Source organism: Perissodus microlepis, chromosome 3 (assembly GCF_051167445.1).
Source record: "Perissodus microlepis isolate ML-2025 ecotype Zambia chromosome 3, ASM5116744v1, whole genome shotgun sequence".
NCBI lineage: Eukaryota > Metazoa > Chordata > Actinopteri > Cichliformes > Cichlidae > Perissodus > Perissodus microlepis.
In genome coordinates, this window is record NC_140463.1 from 30,228,392 (window position 1) to 30,248,364 (window position 19,973).

Consider the following 19,973-nt stretch of genomic DNA (forward strand, 5'->3'; position numbering starts at 1 on the left):
CTACGAGAAGCGTCAACTTAATAGGATGGTTAAGACTGCCATGAGGATTGTTGGTGCCCCTCTCTCATCTCTGGAGGAGATCTACAAACAGCGCTGCATACGCAGAGCTATCTCCATCATCAGAGACCCCCACCACCCCTCGCATGGCCTGTTCTCCCTCCTGCTGTCGGGCAAGAGGTACAGGAGCATCAGCTGCAGAACCACCAGGATGCTGGAAGGGTTCTTTGCACAAGCCGTGAGAATGATAAACGGACTCTGCCCCCATCCCACCCACACAGCCATTCACACAGCTACACTGTGAGGTCCACAAACGGACTGTAATGCCCCCTACCTACACACGCACACACACGTACACACATACAATACACTCCCCAGATACACACACGACCTAATTTAATCATCCCCTTCCGTGAAAGGATTGCTGCTATCCACCCGAATGAATATGACTTGAGTTTGTTTTAGAATTTAGATTTTATGTTATTTATCCATAACTATTTTTGCAATTTATTACTGCCTTTTTACTGCTCTTTTTAAACTTATTCTTTTTAAACTGCATTGTTTATTGGACTGTATTTATTGCACTGTAGAAGCTGGTGAGAAACAGTATTTCGTTTCAGGCTGGGTAACACCATACGAAATGACAATAAACTTCTTCTTGAGTCTTATTGAGTTTCCACAGAAGAGGGGCCTGAAAGCTGAAGGCTCTGCCTCCCTTTCTACTTTTAAATCTATTGAGAGCATGTAACCAACACTTCTCTTTAAAGTTAGTCTTCACCCAGTGCAGTGAAACTGGTGCCAAACTGACGGCTGGCTTGCCACCCAGAAAGCTGGAGAAACTTAGTTTGTTCGTTTTTATGTTTCCATCTGGGATTTCAGCAAAAGCTTTTGCATATTAATGCGCTCTGATATGTGCTCTGACAATAAACTGAAATTGACTGAAGGCGGAGGGGAGAGTTTGTTGAAGAAAACCTGCCAGAGAGCAGGTTAAGATCACAGATTGTGTTACCTTGGTAACTGGCACAGGGTTTAAGCGAGATATCTTTGTCAGGAAAAAAACAAAAAGCCATAGTTTCCTTAATCTCAGGGTTTTTGTTTTTTCACGAAACACTGCTTTGTAACCCTGAGCATTAAAAGTCAAACCTCTGATATATATTTCATTTTGTTGTTGTTGTTGAAAACAATAAAATGTGGTTTAGAACTAGAAGATTTAGATTTACAGACTTCAAAACTTGGCAAGAACAGAGTTTTGTTTTGTTTTGAAGTAAAGGATTTAAAGCTGCTTTTATCTGCTTCCTTATTAACAAGGAGTCGCCACAGTGGGTAGCTCCATGTGTTTGACCTGAATAGATATGTAAATAGCTACAGGTCAAATTTGATTCTAGAACACACTGAATGTCTAGGAAAAAATGTGTTTTTGTGTCTTTTGGTACTTTAGGAAAAGTCATAAAATTTCAGAATAAAAGAATTAAACTATTTTTTACTGCTGTCAAATTTCAAAAATAGCTCAAATTTAACCCGAACAGTATGTAAAAGTTAAAGTAAATATCTTGAACTTTATTGGCAGGGTACCCTCTCTCACAGCTCAGAAGGTGTGCACAATACTTTTAGCCAATCAGATTTAGGAATAAAAGGACATCTCCTGCCATGTCTTCTTTTAAGCTTTCACAAACCCGTCTCTGCCCACTTCCACCCACACAGACCCCACACCTTCTACTATTTCTGTGAGAAGAGAGGCGACTGGTGAGTTCGAGCTGTTAGTGAAATGCATTAAATACTATTTTTCTGGATCAGGTGACGCTGGAGGGAAGTAGCAAACAGACGCAGGGATTAGTTATCATTTTTAAGCCTTTGCCTAAGCCATTATCTCGCTACCGACCATAAAATATTTGATACGACAGTTTAATGGCCCATTGTATTGTGTTTCACCATTGTTTAATTAAAACACAAAGAAAGTATACGTTCACTGTGGTTCTAAAGTCTGAAACTCAAACGCATTAAACTTTATACTTCCCCTTTTTTCTTCGTTTCTTGGGAAAGAAAGATCCTTCCTGTTTTTAAGTGTGTATACTTGTATGTGAATGGACACCACTCTCTTTCTACTCCCAGCACTCAAAGAACTTGTGTGTGAATGTTTGTGTTTGTGTGATAAAGATGTCTGCATTTCATTTGAATTGTTCTTATAACCACAGCTAGGTCACTCATCAACTCTAAACTAGAAAATGATTTGTGCTGTTTGATGCTCATCACAGCTAAACGTCACAGAGTGAACGTCACACTTCAGGTTTTATTCAGCTCTATTTTGCACAGCGCTGGATGACTCAGCACTTTCATGTCTGTTGATAACAGTGACGGGCAATATTTCTTTACAGCTGCCATAAAAAAGAAGAATCATGGTGAAAGCTAAGTCATGGGTCATGACTCAGCACTTTGACGGCTTCCCAAAGAAAAGCGACTTTGGGCTGAAGGTGGAGGAGCTCCCTGAGCCCAAAGATGGAGGTACGTCTTTCTTCTTTCTCTCTACAGGAGAGCACCTTCTTCAGTTTTTGTCAAACATTAAGCATCGAGCACTTTAAATGAGTTTAGTTTTGTTTACAGAGGTGCTGTTGGAAGCTGTGTTTCTCAGTGTCGACCCGTACATGAGGTGATCAGAGAGTTACTGAACTACTTTAATGCTCCTGATATAAATACATATTGTAACACACTGCTGGTCCCAACAGGCCCTTCAGCAAAACCCACATGAAGGAGGGAGATGTGATGATCGGAGGTCAGGTGGCTAAGTAAGAAACACAAACACACCTGCACACAGAAAACTTACATGATGTGCTGTGATGTGTACGTTTACTGACACAGTCTGTATCTGCTGTTAATAACCATTTATTGGAGTCTTTATTGGAGTTTAAAGTCAAATCTAAACACCAGAGATTGTGTAAAAGATGCACACAGTGACATAAACCCTCTGATAAGTAAAGTTCCTGTGAAGTCTCAAGCTGAACATGAAAAGAAACACTGAAACTTTCTAGCCTGATTAACAGCTGAAATCATAGAAGAATCTGAGAAGACAACTGTACCTTTACTTTGTTGCTTTAACATTTAGTGTATATCATTTTTCTATGCCAGGGATTCAAAAATGCAGATAATAAAAGAAACACAGATTCCTACTGCTATGCTCGCTTGGGGAGCAGATTAACCTGATTGAAATGTCGGGATTAATGTGAAAAAGCACAAAATCACACTGATGATCAGGTAACTTCAAGACTTTGTTACCAAAACAAACTTGAAACAAAGACGCCCACCACCAAAATTAATATTTGCACAGATTAATTTTGTGTTCTGACTGTTCGCAAACTGAATTATCCCAGTGACAGGACAGACTGAAGTGAAAACAGGTGAAAGCTTTTTTGTTTTTGTTTTAATATTATGTTGTTGTTTTCCTTTAGAGTGATCCAGAGTAAAAATCCAGTGTTTCCTGTGGGAAGCCACGTTGTGAGTGACAGTGGGTGGAGAACCCACACACTCAGTGATGGGACCGGCCTCACTCCCATCCTGCCTGAGTGGCCTAAAGATGTGTCCCTGTCTCTGGCTCTGGGTGCCATCGGGATGCCCGGGTAAGACAGATTTAAGTAACCTGCATGGATCAAAGTCACTTTCTATTGGATGTTTAAATCATGGCAGGATGTTCTGACTCTTCCAGCAGATAGATCGATGTGAAGTTTTATCAGCTGAATCTTAAATGCAAACTAAAAGCATTTCAGAAATTCATCTTAGTGATGTAAGACTTTCCTTTTAAGTGTTTGTAAGGTGTTTAAGAGGTCAGCTAAACATGGTAATAGACACCAGAGTAAGTAATGAGCAGAAAATAGTTTTATTTTAAGAATATACGTAAGTGGCTAACTCCAGATGTTTTGCTAATGAGCTGAAGCAGAGTTTGTAAGCAGTGATCTTTGTGGATATAATTAATATGGCAATCAAAGAGGCAACAGCTGGATTTACTGTTTCTGTCTCTCTGCAGGCTGACGGCTGTTTATGGGATAGAAGATGTGTTGGGTCTAAAGGAGGGCGAGACCCTGCTGGTGAACGCTGCAGCTGGAGCGGTGGGCTCCGTGGTGGGACAGATCACCAAGATCAAGGGCTGTAAGGTGGTGGGCTCGGCGGGCTCTGATGCCAAAGTGGCTTACCTCAAAGAGCTGGGATTTGATGAGGTCTTCAACTACAAAACTGTGGGTTCCCTGGAGGAGGCTCTGAGGAAGGCTTCACCTGAAGGATACAATTGCTTCTTTGAAAACGTGAGCAGTGGTGGTGCAGTTTCAAGCTTGCATGTAATATTTAATCATTGCTCTACTCTTCTCTTGCATTCACACTGCATTCCTTACAACATGTTATGATGTATGTAAGTGACACTGCTGCTTTGTTTTAGGTGGGTGGCCCTTCGTCAGATGTCGTCCTGCAGCAGATGAAGAACTTTGGAAGAATAGCTGTGTGTGGAAGTATCTCCACCTACAATGACAGTGAACCCCAGACAGGTTTGTTACTGCCCTAACTTACTTTTTATTTTAAAAACTCCTGAGAGTTTTGTTCCTGCTAGGGAACAACCAGGGTTAGTGCACAGACATGACCACCAGGCAGACCACCACATCTGTCTAGCACTCTCAAAACCCTCTTATTGGTTTTTGGTGACTGAAAAGCTCACCCTGATTGGTCAAGGGCGGAGTCCTTCCAGGACATGAACTCTCGCACATGAGGATGATTAGTGATAAGTGTAAGGCAGGGGTAGGCAACTCCAGGCCTCGAGTGCCGGTGTCCTGCAGGTTTTAGATGTGTCCATAATCCAACACATCTGATTTAAATGGCTAAATGACCTCCTCAACATGTCTTGAAGTTCTCCACAGGCTGGTAATGAACTAATCATTTGATTCAGGTGGGTTGACACAGGATGATATCTAAAACCTGCAGGACACCGGCCCTCGAGGCCTGCAGTTGCCTACCCCTGGTGTAAGGTGACTCCCGGAAACAGATTAAAAACAGGTTTCACAATAAAAGCATGCGATAAGCTATAAGAACTAAAAATCACACTTAAGAATATAATTAAAAGATTAAAAATGACAAAACCCTACATCTCACGTGAAAAAAGGCAAACCTAAAACAAACCACCCCGGCCCGGGATGACACACACATAACCAGCTACTCCCTGAGGTCATGTGATCAGGGCATGCTGTCTGTACATTGTTCAAGGCTGAAAACAGTGTATCCCAGACTCTGGTTTTTATGTTCAGCATTTTTGTTGTGAAGCACTTTTGAATAAAAATATCACAACATGCTGTATAGATCAAGTTTTACTTATAATTTGTGAGTCGGCTCTCCGCACACTGATGAATGATCTCATTCTTGTTGCCAACTGGGGTGTTCAGAGCTTTCATGACCAAACTTTAGGAATTCATTTGAATTACAGGTATAAAGGTATGTAGATGGTATTAGACTGAAGGGGAACAGTGAAGGGGCCTGGACCCAAAAGGCCCACACACAGCACTGTGAAGAACACAAAATGCATTTAATACACCTGCAACAAGTTCTTCTGAGTTAATGTGTTTTTTCCACTGGAGGGAGAAGCTGCACTGCTAAAGATCCACAAGTGCTGTGGAGGCGCACAGATGGTTATTGTAGACATGAACTGTAGTTTCTGTGAGTGAAAGATGGGTTAAATTTTTCTCTTGAACGACCTGTGTTTTAGGTCCGTATCCCTACTTCACCATGATCATTAAGGAGCTGAAGATGGAGGGATTCTTGCAAAGTAGGTGGGAGCACAAGCACCCTGAGACCCTCAAGAGACTGTTAGCATGGGTGAAAGAGGTTAGTGTGAGCCTTTCCTTTAAGTAAAGATGTAAACATGCTTCCCCATGTTTCTGTTTTGATGTATTGTATTTGTGATCCATTTATTGTGTGTGCACAGGGCAAACTGCAGTGTCGGGAGCACGTCACAAAAGGCTTTGAAAACATGCCGGCTGCTTTTATGGGGATGCTGCAGGGAGAAAACATCGGCAAGGCCGTCGTCGCAGTCTGAAGAGTTCAATGCAAGAGAGCCAGCATTACTAATAACTGCCATTATTACACAATCTATGAATTAATGAAGGATTAATCAATAACTATGGAAAACAATAATTTCACATTAACATTTCAAATTCCTGATTACTTTTATAATCACAATGATATCAAAGATTAAAGCAACTCTGGGATTTAGAAATGTGATTTCTAATCTAAACAGCATTACTTTATAATAAATCATTAAAGCTACATCTGAAACAAACCATCCACAATTGGAAGAGTGAAACTTTTAATCTCTAGAATTGAAAATTTGTGGTTCTAGAATCTATTCTCATATTAAAATATCGATATTTTAGTACTTTGGGGTAAATTTGTAGTTTTTCATTAACAGGAACACAGTGAAAAGAAACTATATCATTCGGATCGTCTAAATGGGAAGGAACTACTTCCTCTTACGCCTTTCATAGTCATATGTGAAATACAGCTGTATAAATGTGTCGCAGCCCCTGGCGTGCGCACTCACAACAGTGACTGAGCCTAAACGGAGTCATGTGTGGACGTATTTTACCTCCACAAACAGTCAAGACGTGGTTTGCGATGCATGTGGCATCACAGTGAGGTGTTGTGGCAACACCACTTACCTCGTCAAACACATCAGAGTAAATCATATCACAGAATATGACGAGCTTATGTTGAAGCAAACTGAAGAGGAGGAGAGGGACAGGTGCTGCTAGGGCAAAACAGACGTCTCTTGCGGAGTCCTTTAGTGCTGCAGGCAGGCAACGTGTTCAAATAGCGCAAAACTTCAGGTTTTTTATTTCTATATGATTATTCTGCATCATTAAGCAAGAAGAACAAGTAATCTGATGTCCTGTAATCATTATGAAGCTCTATTATTACAATTACATAATAGAATTATATATTGTATTATGAAATACAATGAAACATTATGTTTTTGTTCAGAGTATCGGTATAGGACTTTGTAGGTGATGTCACGCCGCAATGCATTGTGGGAGCGCGGCACCATTTCAGCGAATGAAACCCCCCCCCTATGTTGGAAGGAAGATTGCTACAAACCATACTTAAAAGCAGCTAAAAAGACAAAGGACGTTATAGACACAGATTCAAATGCAAAGAGATGGTACTTGCAAAAAATACCTTGCATTGGAAATGTGGACCCGTATGAAATAACGGCAGTGGAGTAGAAACCCTGAAGACCAACCGCTATTGACTAAGCCTGATATAGTTATACAAGGACTGTTACAGATGAACTTGCATACTGGGTTTTGCTGGGTAATATGACCAAGATACAGTCAGTGGTTGGCCATAAGATAGACTTCTCCTCTCCAGCTGCCCAAAAAAAGGCTCTCAATCAAAACCATTGACTGTAGAAAAGATGGACGACGCGGCACCGCCTCCTCCCATTGTGCAAAAATGAAGCCGAAATATCCCGCTTGTGGAGGCTGCCGTCTTGCAAATTTGGAGCCAGAGTCTGCGCAGTAGTGACTTGAGGTGGAGCGACTGTGTAACGCTCCCGCCCACACACCCGCTGGACGTGACCGCAAACACGCCCCCCTACACTTTTACGTAGCCCGGCTGCTCGAGTTTTTTTGCTGGTTTACCGCGACTGACGACTCGTTTAATTAAGGTAAATACAACCATGTCACTGTTATAAAAAAATAGACACACAGCTTATCATCTTATAGTTCTAAAACATCTAAAATCACTCTGTTGTTAATTCGTTAGTTAGATTAGCCGCTAGCATACGCACTGTGTTGGAGGCTTGTTGCTAGCTAGTTAGCGATGCTACACACCTAATACTCTTAATAGTCTGTATTATTGAATGATTCAGCACTTCTTATCTTTTATCCATTTTTAGACAGCGATGAGATCAGCTGCACACTCCACAGAGGCCCAGAGTTACTGTTAATATCAAAAATATAATGCTGTCCTTTGAGATTTTAACAGAAGACTGTGAGTGTAATGGATCTAAAACTGTTTAAATCTCTACAGCCTGGTAACATGAAAACTTTAAAAACATCAGCAGAACGTTTCAGTAGTGTAGTCTAATTTGTTCTTTTCATTTAATAATAGAGTTCATATTATATCAATAGCTACATTCACCCTGGAGAGAAACTAGTGAGGGAGACCATCAGGACCAAGCTGGGTTTCCTGGGTCCAGAGGTTTGGAGAAACTTCTTGCCTTTCTTTCATCACAGCTGTCCTGTGCCAGAAGTTCTGTTGACCCACTGAGAGAGGCTTCATTTAAGAAACAACAGGAACACTGAAGCTCATCGCATTGATCAAGCAGGACTCATGATCTTCACCAGCAGCTCCCTCACAGGGAAATCTTCAGCACTCCTCTGTAGGCCGGCCCCAGAAGATGGATAAACCCAGCATTTCATCAACACTGTGAATGTTGTGTAATGTTATAAATACTCGGATACTCCCCAGAGGCTCAGGACTTTTACATAAAGATAATATATTCAGTCCTGTAGAAAGTTATATATTTAAAAATATATGATCCTCTCTGGTTACTCTGGTATGAATCACTTTATGGTAAATAACACACCATCTGCAAAAAACTGAAAGAATTCCAGATCACAAGTTTGTAGTTCAACATACAAGTGACGACCTTTGACCTTCATCAGGTTTTATTTAATTGTGTTAGAGAAACTCAAACGTGCTCTTCATGCAGCTGAGTACATCAAGTGTTTAAAACGGAAGCTGTGCAGGTCTTAGATCAGCAGCTTTGTGAAACACCAAACTGAGGTCCTGTTAATGCTGATATATAGTGACACAGTTACATGGGTGATTAATCCTTTTGTTTTTTTCTCTTTAACTTTATCAATAAAGCTGCAGCCAGACACCAGTGGGCGATAGAGACGTTTTGGCTTCGTTTTTGGGGAGCTGTCGCGTCGTCCATGTTTTCTACACTCAATGGTTGGAACCAGTGTTGCCAACTTAGCGACTTTGTCGCTATATTTAGTGGGTTTTCAGACCCCCTTAGCAACTTTTTTTCTAAAAAGCGACAAATCTGGCGACTTTTTCTGGTGTTATTGGAGACTTATTTATGACAAATTTTTGACGTGAAAGCGCGTATGGCTCTTACTCTCAACAAGCAGCAGTGCTTTGGCATAAGACCACTTATGCAAATATGTGATGTCTTGATAAATCGAGCAGATATTTGAAGTTTACATGAAAATATCTTAAAAAGGTTATTTTGTGACCCAGACAGAGTAATATTTCAAACTCTGCCACTCTGTGTTCCTCCGCCACTGCCTCGTTTGAGTTTTGGACGAAATGGATTCTGGGATATTGCGTTTCGTCATTTCGAGCTGATTGGAGACCAGAACAGCCAATCAGATTTTTTTGCATCCAAGTCTGTGATTGGCTGGTTTTGTGGCACAAATATAACGGTGTACAGAAAGAGTTGAGCACGCACGGGCAGAAATGTTGAGAGCGTGAGCAACACATTGCGAGCAAGTGCAAATGCAAAACCTGAGCGACAGGGGCTGCTATTGTGTGTGTGTGGATAATAGCAAACATTGAAATACATTTTTTGCATGCAGGAATGAATTTTGTTCACTCAAATTCAGCTTTTCTTTGCTCAAAATAAATTTCTCCTCAAAATACAACACTTGCACCTGCAAACTTTTTTTACGTGCGCTCAAATTTTTTTTTTACATGGGCTCAGAATAGTGGCACAAAAATAACGCCATAGGAACCCAGTCAGGATGTGTTTCATCCATTTCATAGGCTGGTTTGCTGCAATAATGAAAAACAATTAGCAACTCTATAAATAGAAAATCACCTAGGATGTTTGTTCTAATTTGCTATGACAGAATGTATTGAAAATAAAACTAAAAGGCTATAAAGAGTAATATGAACATATCTAGAACTTACCTGAATGAAAATGTCTGGAGCACATTTTCCAGTTATCTGTGGATGGTAGAGAACTGGATATCAGCTCGTCTCAAGATGCTATCCAGGCAGGCTAGATGCATTCTTCTGGTAACATCCCTCACGTTGCAGCATTTTTCTTTTTGCAGCATTTTTCTTTTTGCAAGTGTTTTCTGAAGTTGCAGTCCGTTTGGCCTCTCAGGGCCACCGTACCTATCCGTGTGCGCGTGCGTTCTTTGTTACGTCACTGGAATGTCAAAGGAATTCTTTTCTGCTTTGATCCGTCAGCCACGTCACAGGCAGGGAAAGCCTTAAATAGGGGCTCTCACACAGAAACATTACTGCTCATCTGTTTGCAAATGTTCAACAGTCGGCGCTCTTCAAAACAAGGAAATTATCCAGCTGTTCTCTCAAACTCAGAAAATCTAACGTGCGATACAACCATGACAACACGTAGCGAAAATGAAAATTCAGTCGTGGTCACACCAGACCAGATTATGCCACCTATCAACAGGTGCTTTGAAAGTCTCTCTGGAGTTCAGTGGAGCATGATCGAAAATGGCACATGCGACTCGGGCGTCCGAGCGGTGCTCGCTGATATGATTTGTGAAATCATTCAGATCGCCTCTAGCAGAATCCTCCAAATTGCCCTTCCTGTTATTCAGGATCGCATGATGAAGGAAGATCCGGAGCCTGTAGATGCGGGGAAAATAAGCCCATCCCTCGGAGACTCGATCTTAGTCGCCATCGCCAGCTCTCTTAACGTCCCGGAACAGCGACATGAGAGCGCTGACGAGCTGACCCGGATGGTTGAGGAAGAGATCTCCGAAAAGGTCAGCTCAACAGTCAAACTCATTAGCGAAAGCCCCGATCTCCCGCAAGACCCCGCCGTTTATGTTAGCGGGAAATTAAGCAATATTAAAAAGCTGCACCGCATGGTTTCTCACGCTGCTTCGTGCCTTAAAAGGCATGTAGCACGTAAGCTGCGCTGCAGGTGCGTGCCAAGCGGGTCTGATTCCGGTACAGAAAGTACGGATTCAAAGACGTCAGTGCAATCAGCAATCACAGAGATTTCTGTGATTCTGTCATCAAGGAGCTCAGATGGAGAGATGACAGATAAGGACGAGGAAGAAATTGAGCTCCCGGGCGAATCAGCTCTAAGAGAACAAGAAGAAATAAAACCAGCTGCAGAAAGCCAAAGTATCCGAGCTCCAACCCCAGCAGAAGTGGTTGCAGCTGACATCGTAAACGAGATACTTGGGAACATGGATTCAAGCAGCGAAGAGCTCTGTAAGAGGTGTAGCTTACCCAAACCTGCCTTTCATGCAGGATTAATTATCAACAAGCTGAGAGACTTCTTCTCCAGATGTTTGCCATCCACCTCTCACTCCGGGCTCAAAGCATGCAAACACCGCTTTTCCATGTTTGCGAAAAAACAATTTGAAAAAATGAAAAAAGAGCTGAGAAAAGTAATAAAGGCAAACAGGAAATTTGTTGTTTGTCTACAAAACATTTGCAGGTTCCACAAGTATGAAACAGTGCCCTCGGATGAAAGTGTGGCTTTCAGCCTCCCGGGGTCCCACAGTACAGAGGCTCATCGAGCCCCTTCACGAAACACACTGCTTCGTTACATACGTGCTTCTCCAGTCGACTTTGACGACATTAGATCAGACGTTAATGAGTTATTTGAGAAATTAACAAAGAAAGAAAAACTCTTCCTCATCCACAAAACAGTGGGAAACAGACACAGTGAGGCAACCAGAGATTTTACTGTGGAGTTAACGGCAAAAGTGTTTGATCTACTTATGACGGATCGGCTATATCAAATCCCCGAACCTCTAATGGGTAGATCCCTCTCAGACACCGTCATCTCAAGCACTCCACAGGCAGCACATGGCTCTAAGCGTCCCTTTTCTGCTGAAGTCCTCTATGTCCTCGTAGAAGACGGAGTAGAAAAGTTTTTACAAAAACTTTTACTCTGGGTGGAGAACGAAGACCAAGATCAAATGATTGAGGACAAGGTCTCTGTCACTGTGGAAGACATCCAGAACATTATTAAAAGAACAAGGACCCCAACAAAGGAAAGCACAGATTCAGATGGCAGTGGAAGAGAATCTGTTCCATTACCTGTAACACCAAAATCTGGGAGCATGACCCCAGAAAAATGGTCTGTGGAATCTGATCAGACACCTCAGGCACCAAAATCTGGGAGCATGACCCCAGAAAAATGCTCTGTGGTACCTGATCAGACACCTCAGACACCAAAATCTGGGAGCATGACCCCAGAAAAATGCTCTGTGGAATCTGATCAGACACCTCAGACACCAAAATCTGGGAGCATGACCCCAGAAAAATGCTCTGTGGTACCTGATCAGGCACCCCAGACACCAAAATCTGGGAGCATGACCCCAGAAAAATGCTCTGTGGTACCTGATCAGACACCCCAGACACCAAAATCTGGGAGCATGACCCCAGAAAAATGCTCTGTGGAACCTGATCAGACACCTCAGACACCAAAATCTGGGAGCATGACCCCAGAAAAATGCTCTGTGGTACCTGATCAGGCACCCCAGACACCAAAATCTGGGAGCATGACCCCAGAAAAATGCTCTGTGGTACCTGATCAGGCACCCCAGACACCAAAATCTGGGAGCATGACCCCAGAAAAATGCTCTGTGGAACCTGATCAGACACCCCAGACACCAAAATCTGGCAGCATGACCCCAGAAAAATGCTCTGTGGAACCTGATCAGACACCCCAGACACCAAAATCTGGGAGCATGACCCCAGAAAAATGCTCTGCCAGCGTTTCAGGCGTTCTCAAGGATTCCTCTGACCTGTCAGAGATGCGTTCTGTATCAGTGTCGTCTTCTGAGGCTGAGAAAATTTGCAATCACCTCACCATTATCCTCATGATGAGACTCATCAAAAAATCAAAACGTGAAACTCAAAACTTTTTTGCCAGGACCGCATCTACTACAAAAGAACTACAGGTGGTCATCAACCGTGTGAATGACCTGATGCGGCCTGAACTCAGCAGCACAGAGTCCGCCACAAGTCTGACAAATAACAGGAAAATGTTAATCAAGAAAATAGCCAAATGCCTCATCAAGGAGTTTGGCTCCCCAGACAATGTGTTAAAGGCTGCGATGGCAAATGATGCGTCTTTTGATGAGGCTCTGATAAAACATCTAAAAATCCACCTCGGAGTCATCCCCAGTCCTCCCAAAAAGTCCAAAATTTCCAGGTTTTTTTCAGCAGTGGGAAAAGCTCTGCGAAAACCCTTTAGGTGGTTCACTAAAGCCAGAGATGATTAAAATGACATCCTGGCTTCCCCCGCTGCCCTGCTTCTTTTAACATCTTGAAGCAGAATTTTAGCATCTAATCCAAATTTTAACAACTGTAGTTCACGCCATCTCGTCTCCTTTTTGATTTCCATCCCCCCCAACCGGTCGCAGCGGATGGCCGCCCCTTCTGAGCCCGGTTCCGTTGGAAGTTTCTTCCTGTTAAAGGGAGTTTTTCTTCCCCACAGTCGCCTAGTGCTTGCTCAGAGGGGGATCATTTGATTGTTGGGGGTTCTCTGTAGTACTGTAGGGTTTTGACCTTACAGTACAAACAGGGAGGAGACTTTGTGATTTGGCGCTTGATATTTAAAATATCTAATTTGGCATGAAATAAAAAAAATCTAAATTAAAAATACATTCCAACTTTGTTTGTGTTTTTCTTCTGTTGTCAAATATGTAGAAAGTGTTGCTCGTGTGGTTTTAGTCATTTTGCATCAATATGTAGCCAACATGTGTGTGTTTGTGATCACGCTGCATCTATTTTTGTCTGATTTGTGTCTTATTTTAGTCAATTTACATCTATTTTGTGGCCCAAATGTGTGGATCCTTTTTGACATTGCTATGTTTCCTCTTAATGCTTCACGTTGGTTGTTGGTGTTTGTGCTCATTTTGATTCTAGATGTAGACCTGCCATCTGAAAATTAGCACATCGCCCACTTGGAGCATTTTTTCTTTAGTCCAGGGGTTTAACACATTTTCTATTTCAAAAAGGGCAAATACCTCGGTTACTTTACTACTGACCAAATAAATGATGATGATGACATATACAGACAATGATGTGAGCTCTATGTGCTGGCAAACACAGTTTAACACTAATTCTGCTTTTGTTCACTTCCAGTTTAAGTGATTTTATTTATGTTTGTTTGTTGCATACCATTATATACTGGCCCCTTGTGGTCAGGATAGCTAGAGGGGGTAGTGCCAGTCAGATGTTTGTAGCTGTGGGTGTTTGGACTTTTAAAGCACTTTTAAGAAAGTTAATGTTCACTTTTAGAGAACGACTGGACGACATTGAGTGGTTCCAGTTAGTCATGCAGTCTGAGGAAGGTGAAGTGTTTGTGTATTTATTGATTTATTTTAAGTCACTGTGTATTTTATGTACATTATAAGTTTATAAGTCCTGTCAGCCCTGTGCTGTGACAAGAAGTCACACACTCAGCTGCTCTTAATCTGGGTTAATCTGAGTTTGTTGAAATGTGCTGGTTTTTGAGTCATACATCAGGAGTGACCTGTCGCTCAGAGCTGAGAAACATTTCCAGACATGCTACAAATAAGTTGGGATATGTTTTAAGTAATGTAATCCATGTTACACAAGTGCTTCACAAGGGCAACAGAGTGAAACACACAGGTATTTTAAACCTCAGGGTAAACGCAGACAATGAAATGTGATGTATAAAAACCAACACAATGCAGGAGAAGAAAGAACTCACCAAAGTGAAAGACAGTCCACAGAAAACAGCTGTATGGAAGCAGGTTAGGTTACTAAGATTTTGGATGGGGTCTTTGGGGGTTTCCTACCTCTGTGTTTCAGGTAGTCAACGTAAATGGAAGGTCCACCAACTCTTATTTTTCTCTGTATCATGAACTGTGTGAATACTTTCTGTAGACTGGATCCAGAAAAAACCTCACCCTTAACAAGAAAAACAACTTCTGATGACACAGCAGTTTCACATACCTGAGTAACAGCCTGAGGTGCACTTATCTCATTATTTTGGATAACTAGGCAAAAATACTCAAGTGGCATTGTTTTAAGACATTTTGTTAAAAATACTTGTTATATGTTAAAACATTTGGTATTTAAAAAATCAGCCATGCAAGACTTTAGTAGTTTTATTCAGGGTTTAAGAACCTGATTCTTGACTCTTTATTCTGACTCCCACCAGTTTTATGTGAGTCATTCTAAAAAATAGTTTACTGCTATACATAAAATAAAGAAAAGGGTTAAAAATCAATAGAAAGGTTGATCACATTTATTTTATAATAAGATGAAATGTTGCATTTATCAGACTAACACAGAGGACTTCAGAGCTGCTCTTACCAAATGGACAAATACATGTTTATCTGTCTGTCTGGTGCATGTTGGACTCGTTCTTATCTGTGCACAAGTACAGATACTTGTGCAGAAAGTCAAAACACTGATTGGGCTCCACACTGAGTCCCTGTGTGCAGTCTGAAACTCAAATGACCGTTCAGATGTTTTACATATGAGATATTAAAAACTTAGGCTGGATCCAGGCAAAGTTTCCCTGAACAGAGGTTGTGTTTGTGCTCTTTCCTGCCTCCCTGCACACACTGTTGCTGTCCTGATGTGTTTGTGCTGACTTTGTTTGTGTGCGTGAGGTTAAATGGCCCAAAGCTGCTGCAAACCTCGTTCTCAAGACTCATATTTTCCTATTTCAATGCATTTTTGTTGAGTATCTTGTTCAGGGTATAGCTGCACGTCTGGCTGTGTGAGATACACTCAGAGTAGAAACTATGTGTGTGTTACACAAAGCATTTCTCGAATCTTAATTTGATATTCGTTGTGTGTGTGCGTGTGTGTGTCTGTGTGTGTGTGTCCTCTTCCTCACTTGTGCTCAAACAAAGGCTCACTCACACACAGTAGAACAGCAGCCTGATAAGCCGGTTTTAACCACTGGTTTGGCATTATACCAGTACCTAATTAAGATCCAGTTCATGCATTTGAAGAAAGACACAAATGCTGGTGCTCAAAAAGCACAGTAACAACAACCTGTTGGTGTAAAGTGGGAACAAGTGAGTTCAGTGGCTGCAGGAGTGTCTAACACAAGAACTTCTCGCATGCAGTCCACAGACGTGAGCCAATTTCCTGCAAATTGCCCAAATCTTTGCTACATCATGCAGTTGTTGGCTGGTTTTCAAAATGCGCTAATGAACCAACACATCACGTTCACCAGCGATATAGTGTCTGCTGTTAACTGCGAGCGCCAACATATGCTGCTACATACTAGTACTATTCTGACATTTTTATCAAAGTACAAAATACCAATCCATTCATAACTCATTTATTAAACTTTTTGAACACAAAACATACAAAGTAATTCAGGATCACAGCCAAACTGTCATTAAAAACGGAATTAAAAGTATTGAGCGGTTTCATATTGCAGCCTGTTGTTAAGACAGGGACATTAACCTTTTACAAGATATGTGGATGTATTATTGACTGTGCGGGATAGACTTCATTGTCATGAGTAACACAGTAATAACGAAGATAATGTGAGGCAGATTTTGTTTTTGGTGGGACATCTCATCTGAGCTCTCTCACTTTTTGATGTAGTTGAGCTTCATCAGCACCGGTGAACTCATACACCTGAAAGAGGAGGACATTGAGTTAAAAATGGCATTTAAAAAATGACATAATTTTCCATTTATCCTCAATGAATTGTAAAATAGGACACAATCGGCTTATCACTAACAACCCAAACCTTGACTTAAATGAGATTTAACTCAGTTTCTTTAATCCTGAGACCATATATCCTTTATATATTTATAAATGTACCATGGGGAGCTTAGGGTGAAACAGCATTTCAGTACACTGTGTACTGTGTATACTACTGTATTGACAATAAAGCTCTTGAATTTTGAGTCTTGAATCTGAATGGAGGTATGGCTTCAAGCTTGCCTCCATTGGTTGGAAAGGATATTTGCTTTGCCGTTTAAGCCATTAGAAAATATTAAACGATTCATGTATGATCTGCCTTTAGAGGTTTTCTGTGCAAGATTAAGAGGGAATCCTTAGGGCAACGCGGATCTTATATGTGCCAGTTGAAAATAATACTGAGATTATAATAGTCATTGCACAAGGCTCATTGTTTCAAGGCTCAAATTCACTACATGCTAAACATCTCCATCTAGCTACATAGGGCACTTTACCTTACCTTCTGGTTATTCTTGTAAAAGTGAAATGCAGGCATGCGGGTGACATTATAGAATGACTTCACATCCTGAAAGACAACGCAAAGATATCAGATGAGCTGACCGGGTCATCAACACTGATCGCCACTGACTACGGCCGCTTCAGACCAACTTGGGCAGCTGTAGATGTGGCGAGAGGCCAAAACATGTGCAAATAAATACATTAAAAATATTGTGAAAAACACAGGCTTCTGCAGCTTTTATGCATATTAATTATAAGTTACCCAAGAGCCTGTCTACATCAGACAAAGCCTCTCCTTCAGACTTCAGTGTTGCCAGTTGTGCAGAGTGAAAGCTTGTTGCATTACAGTCTGTGTTGTTTAATCCGCACCAAAGCAGTTGCTGACAGATAGTCACATGAGTCAGCTAGGAGTTCTTCCAAGAGAAAAATAAACGTTTAACTAAGCTAGAAACCTATGCTGGCTAATGACTTTTATTTTCATGCAATGATATGAAAACAGAAATAAAATAAATCCACACAAGGGAAACTTAAGTGGGTTCAGCAGCAGATGAAGTAATCCTACTGCTTCTCCAGGCTTCCAAGTCAAACACGGGCTTACCCTGCCATCAGTCGCGTCCACCTTCAGGAAAATCACGTTTGCGTTGACAGGCTCCTGTGACATCTCCTGCAGGAGAGAAGATCACTGAGTCGACACGAGAGCACGCACACTACATCTGCTGCGACATCACAAGAGTTTTCATCCTTGTGAATAGGTTCTCTTATTTAATTGTCACATTGCTGCAGTTGCATGGGGATCACAATGAAGCTCTGCATAATGTCAAATGGGGGGACTAGAGCATCAGTACTATAGCGGTTACTCTGACTAAAGTTATTGTAATGTGTGAGGGACAGAAAGAAACTTGAGATTCTCGTGAATTTTGGACAAGCAAAAGCTCATGAGGCAATAAGCTAAAACAATAAATAAATAACGTGATTTTAGATTTAACATCACATACAACAAAAATTGGGGCCATCATTTGGCAGGGGCCACACCACTCGGCTGTGAAGTCCACCACCACCAGCTTGTCTCCAGCTTCATTCAGAATTTTCTGGAACTCATCCTACAGAGAGAAATAGAAAAGACATGATTTTTTGGATGGGTAAGTGGTAGAGACTGAAACTTGCTCAAATGAACTGCAACAGAGCTAACAGCAGCAGCCTCTTCTGACTCTGAGGGCTTGTTCATACTTGTTGCTGGTGTTAATGTTGACGGTGCAGCTGCAGCCACGACAGTCGGTTCATTTGACACGTTTTGCTGCATCTATTTCTAATTTCTTTCTCAGCTTTTCAGCTCCATCCTATAAGTTTTGTTTGTCCACTTGTATCAGCCACTTCTTCCACGCTAAATTCTGTTCTGCAAGCTGCGTGAGAGCGCAGGGAAGGCAGGGAAAGCCCCGATTGCATTAGGAGTTTTGATTGTGCAATCCAGTGTTAGTGATGAAAATTAATGAATGGGCAGTTGCCGGTGCTTTGTAGGGCGGGATGCCAGGTTACTAGTCCAGCCCTGCTAACCGAGGGATTCCCTGCTCAGGATGGCCTTTGATGACTGCATGTAAGAGTCACTGATCTGGTGATGCTGTGATCCGCTGACCTTTGTGAAGTTTATTTCCGTACAAATGCAATACAATCAATTACAACGAGGTTCAGGAAGACTGCCTCGGGGCACTTTCCTGGAAATTTACCGAAACAACGCGTACACTTATGGCCGCGTGTGGAGCACAGGTGTTGTGTGAAGAACTGATTGTCTCCCAAAAGGTGATTTCTAATGTTTCGATGGGGCGAGGGTTTATGTGTAATGTATTGACTTGTATTGATGAATAGACTTTAGTGAACAGGTTATTAAAGTGCTATATGTAAAACCAGTTTTTCATGTATATTTCCTTTTGGCCAGTTAAAAACTTCTTTATATAACTATTGTTATATTTGTTGCGATTTCTGCTGCCCTCTTGTCCAGATCTCTCTTTAAAAATACATTTTTAATATCAGTGAGAACTTTTAACTGGATAAATAAAGGATGCCACTTCACCAGAGACGGATTGCGGCTTCTAACGCGTGACTGGAAGGTTGTTTGTAGCTCAAGATGAATTTATATCATTCATGGATATCTTTGACATATATTTCACATTTTGCAGGCCAACAAGTCATTTACAGCTGTTTAAATACGGATAATCCCTTTTTGGTAGACGATCACGTTGTGGCACACCTGCGCGCGGCTGCTCCGACACAAAACAGTGGAGCGTAAAAACATCCATCCACTTATTAGGAATGCGCCTCTCATCATATAAAGGAGAGAGGCACAGAAAACAGCAAAAAAGACAAACTTACCAGATCTTTCACTTCGTGAACCATGATACCAGCTGATGAACGTGCCTCGGACAGAACAAAGTGCCAGCAGACGCCCCACGCGTTTAAACACTAAAGTTACCCGTCAGTAGTCCCGGTCAAAGCGGAAGTCTCTGTATTTATTTTACACAACAACGTCATTTACCTGGCAGGAAACACGGCGCCTAAGCGGCTCAAACACTCAAAAGTTTGATTATACTTTACGAGAACGGATGACAACAGGGCAACTTGCAATACTTGCAAAAGTAGATATTTCATTTAAGGGAGGAAACACTACGAATATGCAAAAGCATTTGCTCACAAAACACACGATAACCTTAAATGAATGTCGTGTTTTTAATTCCGCTCCGGACTCGTGAAACTCAACCCAGCAGCAGCGGTAACGTTTGCACGTCCGGCAGGTAAATAATCAA

The 19,973-nt window shown here is 41.7% G+C and overlaps 2 protein-coding genes across 4 annotated transcripts; one reads left to right on the plus strand and one right to left on the minus strand.

The window, feature by feature from the left end:
- Positions 1–1,637: 1,637 nt before the first annotated feature.
- LOC146391123 (prostaglandin reductase 1-like) lies at positions 1,638–6,301 on the plus strand. 3 transcript variants are annotated; one of them, XM_084923969.1, is made up of 10 exons: positions 1,643–1,740; positions 2,190–2,281; positions 2,370–2,496; positions 2,596–2,641; positions 2,718–2,777; positions 3,438–3,605; positions 4,010–4,316; positions 4,415–4,520; positions 5,726–5,844; positions 5,945–6,301. In XM_084923969.1, the coding sequence occupies exons 3-10, from the start codon at positions 2,391–2,393 to the stop codon at positions 6,053–6,055; spliced, it is 1,023 nt and encodes a 340-aa protein (XP_084780095.1). In that variant the 5' UTR covers positions 1,643–1,740; positions 2,190–2,281; positions 2,370–2,390; the 3' UTR covers positions 6,056–6,301. The 3 variants fall into 3 exon arrangements, with proteins under 3 accessions (XP_084780094.1, XP_084780096.1, XP_084780095.1); XM_084923968.1 differs by lacking the exon at positions 2,190–2,281 and having other exon boundaries at positions 1,638–1,740; XM_084923970.1 differs by lacking the exon at positions 2,190–2,281 and having other exon boundaries at positions 1,638–1,740; positions 4,010–4,283.
- Positions 6,302–16,290: 9,989 nt separating this feature from the next.
- On the minus strand, positions 16,291–19,689 carry LOC146391124 (thioredoxin-like). The gene is made up of 5 exons (XM_084923966.1): positions 19,543–19,689; positions 18,174–18,278; positions 17,777–17,842; positions 17,180–17,245; positions 16,291–16,611 (listed from the first exon to the last, which is right to left on the minus strand). Exons 1-5 carry the CDS (start codon positions 19,564–19,566, stop codon positions 16,549–16,551), a joined length of 324 nt encoding a protein of 107 aa, XP_084780092.1. The 5' UTR covers positions 19,567–19,689; the 3' UTR covers positions 16,291–16,548.
- Positions 19,690–19,973: the final 284 nt, after the last annotated feature.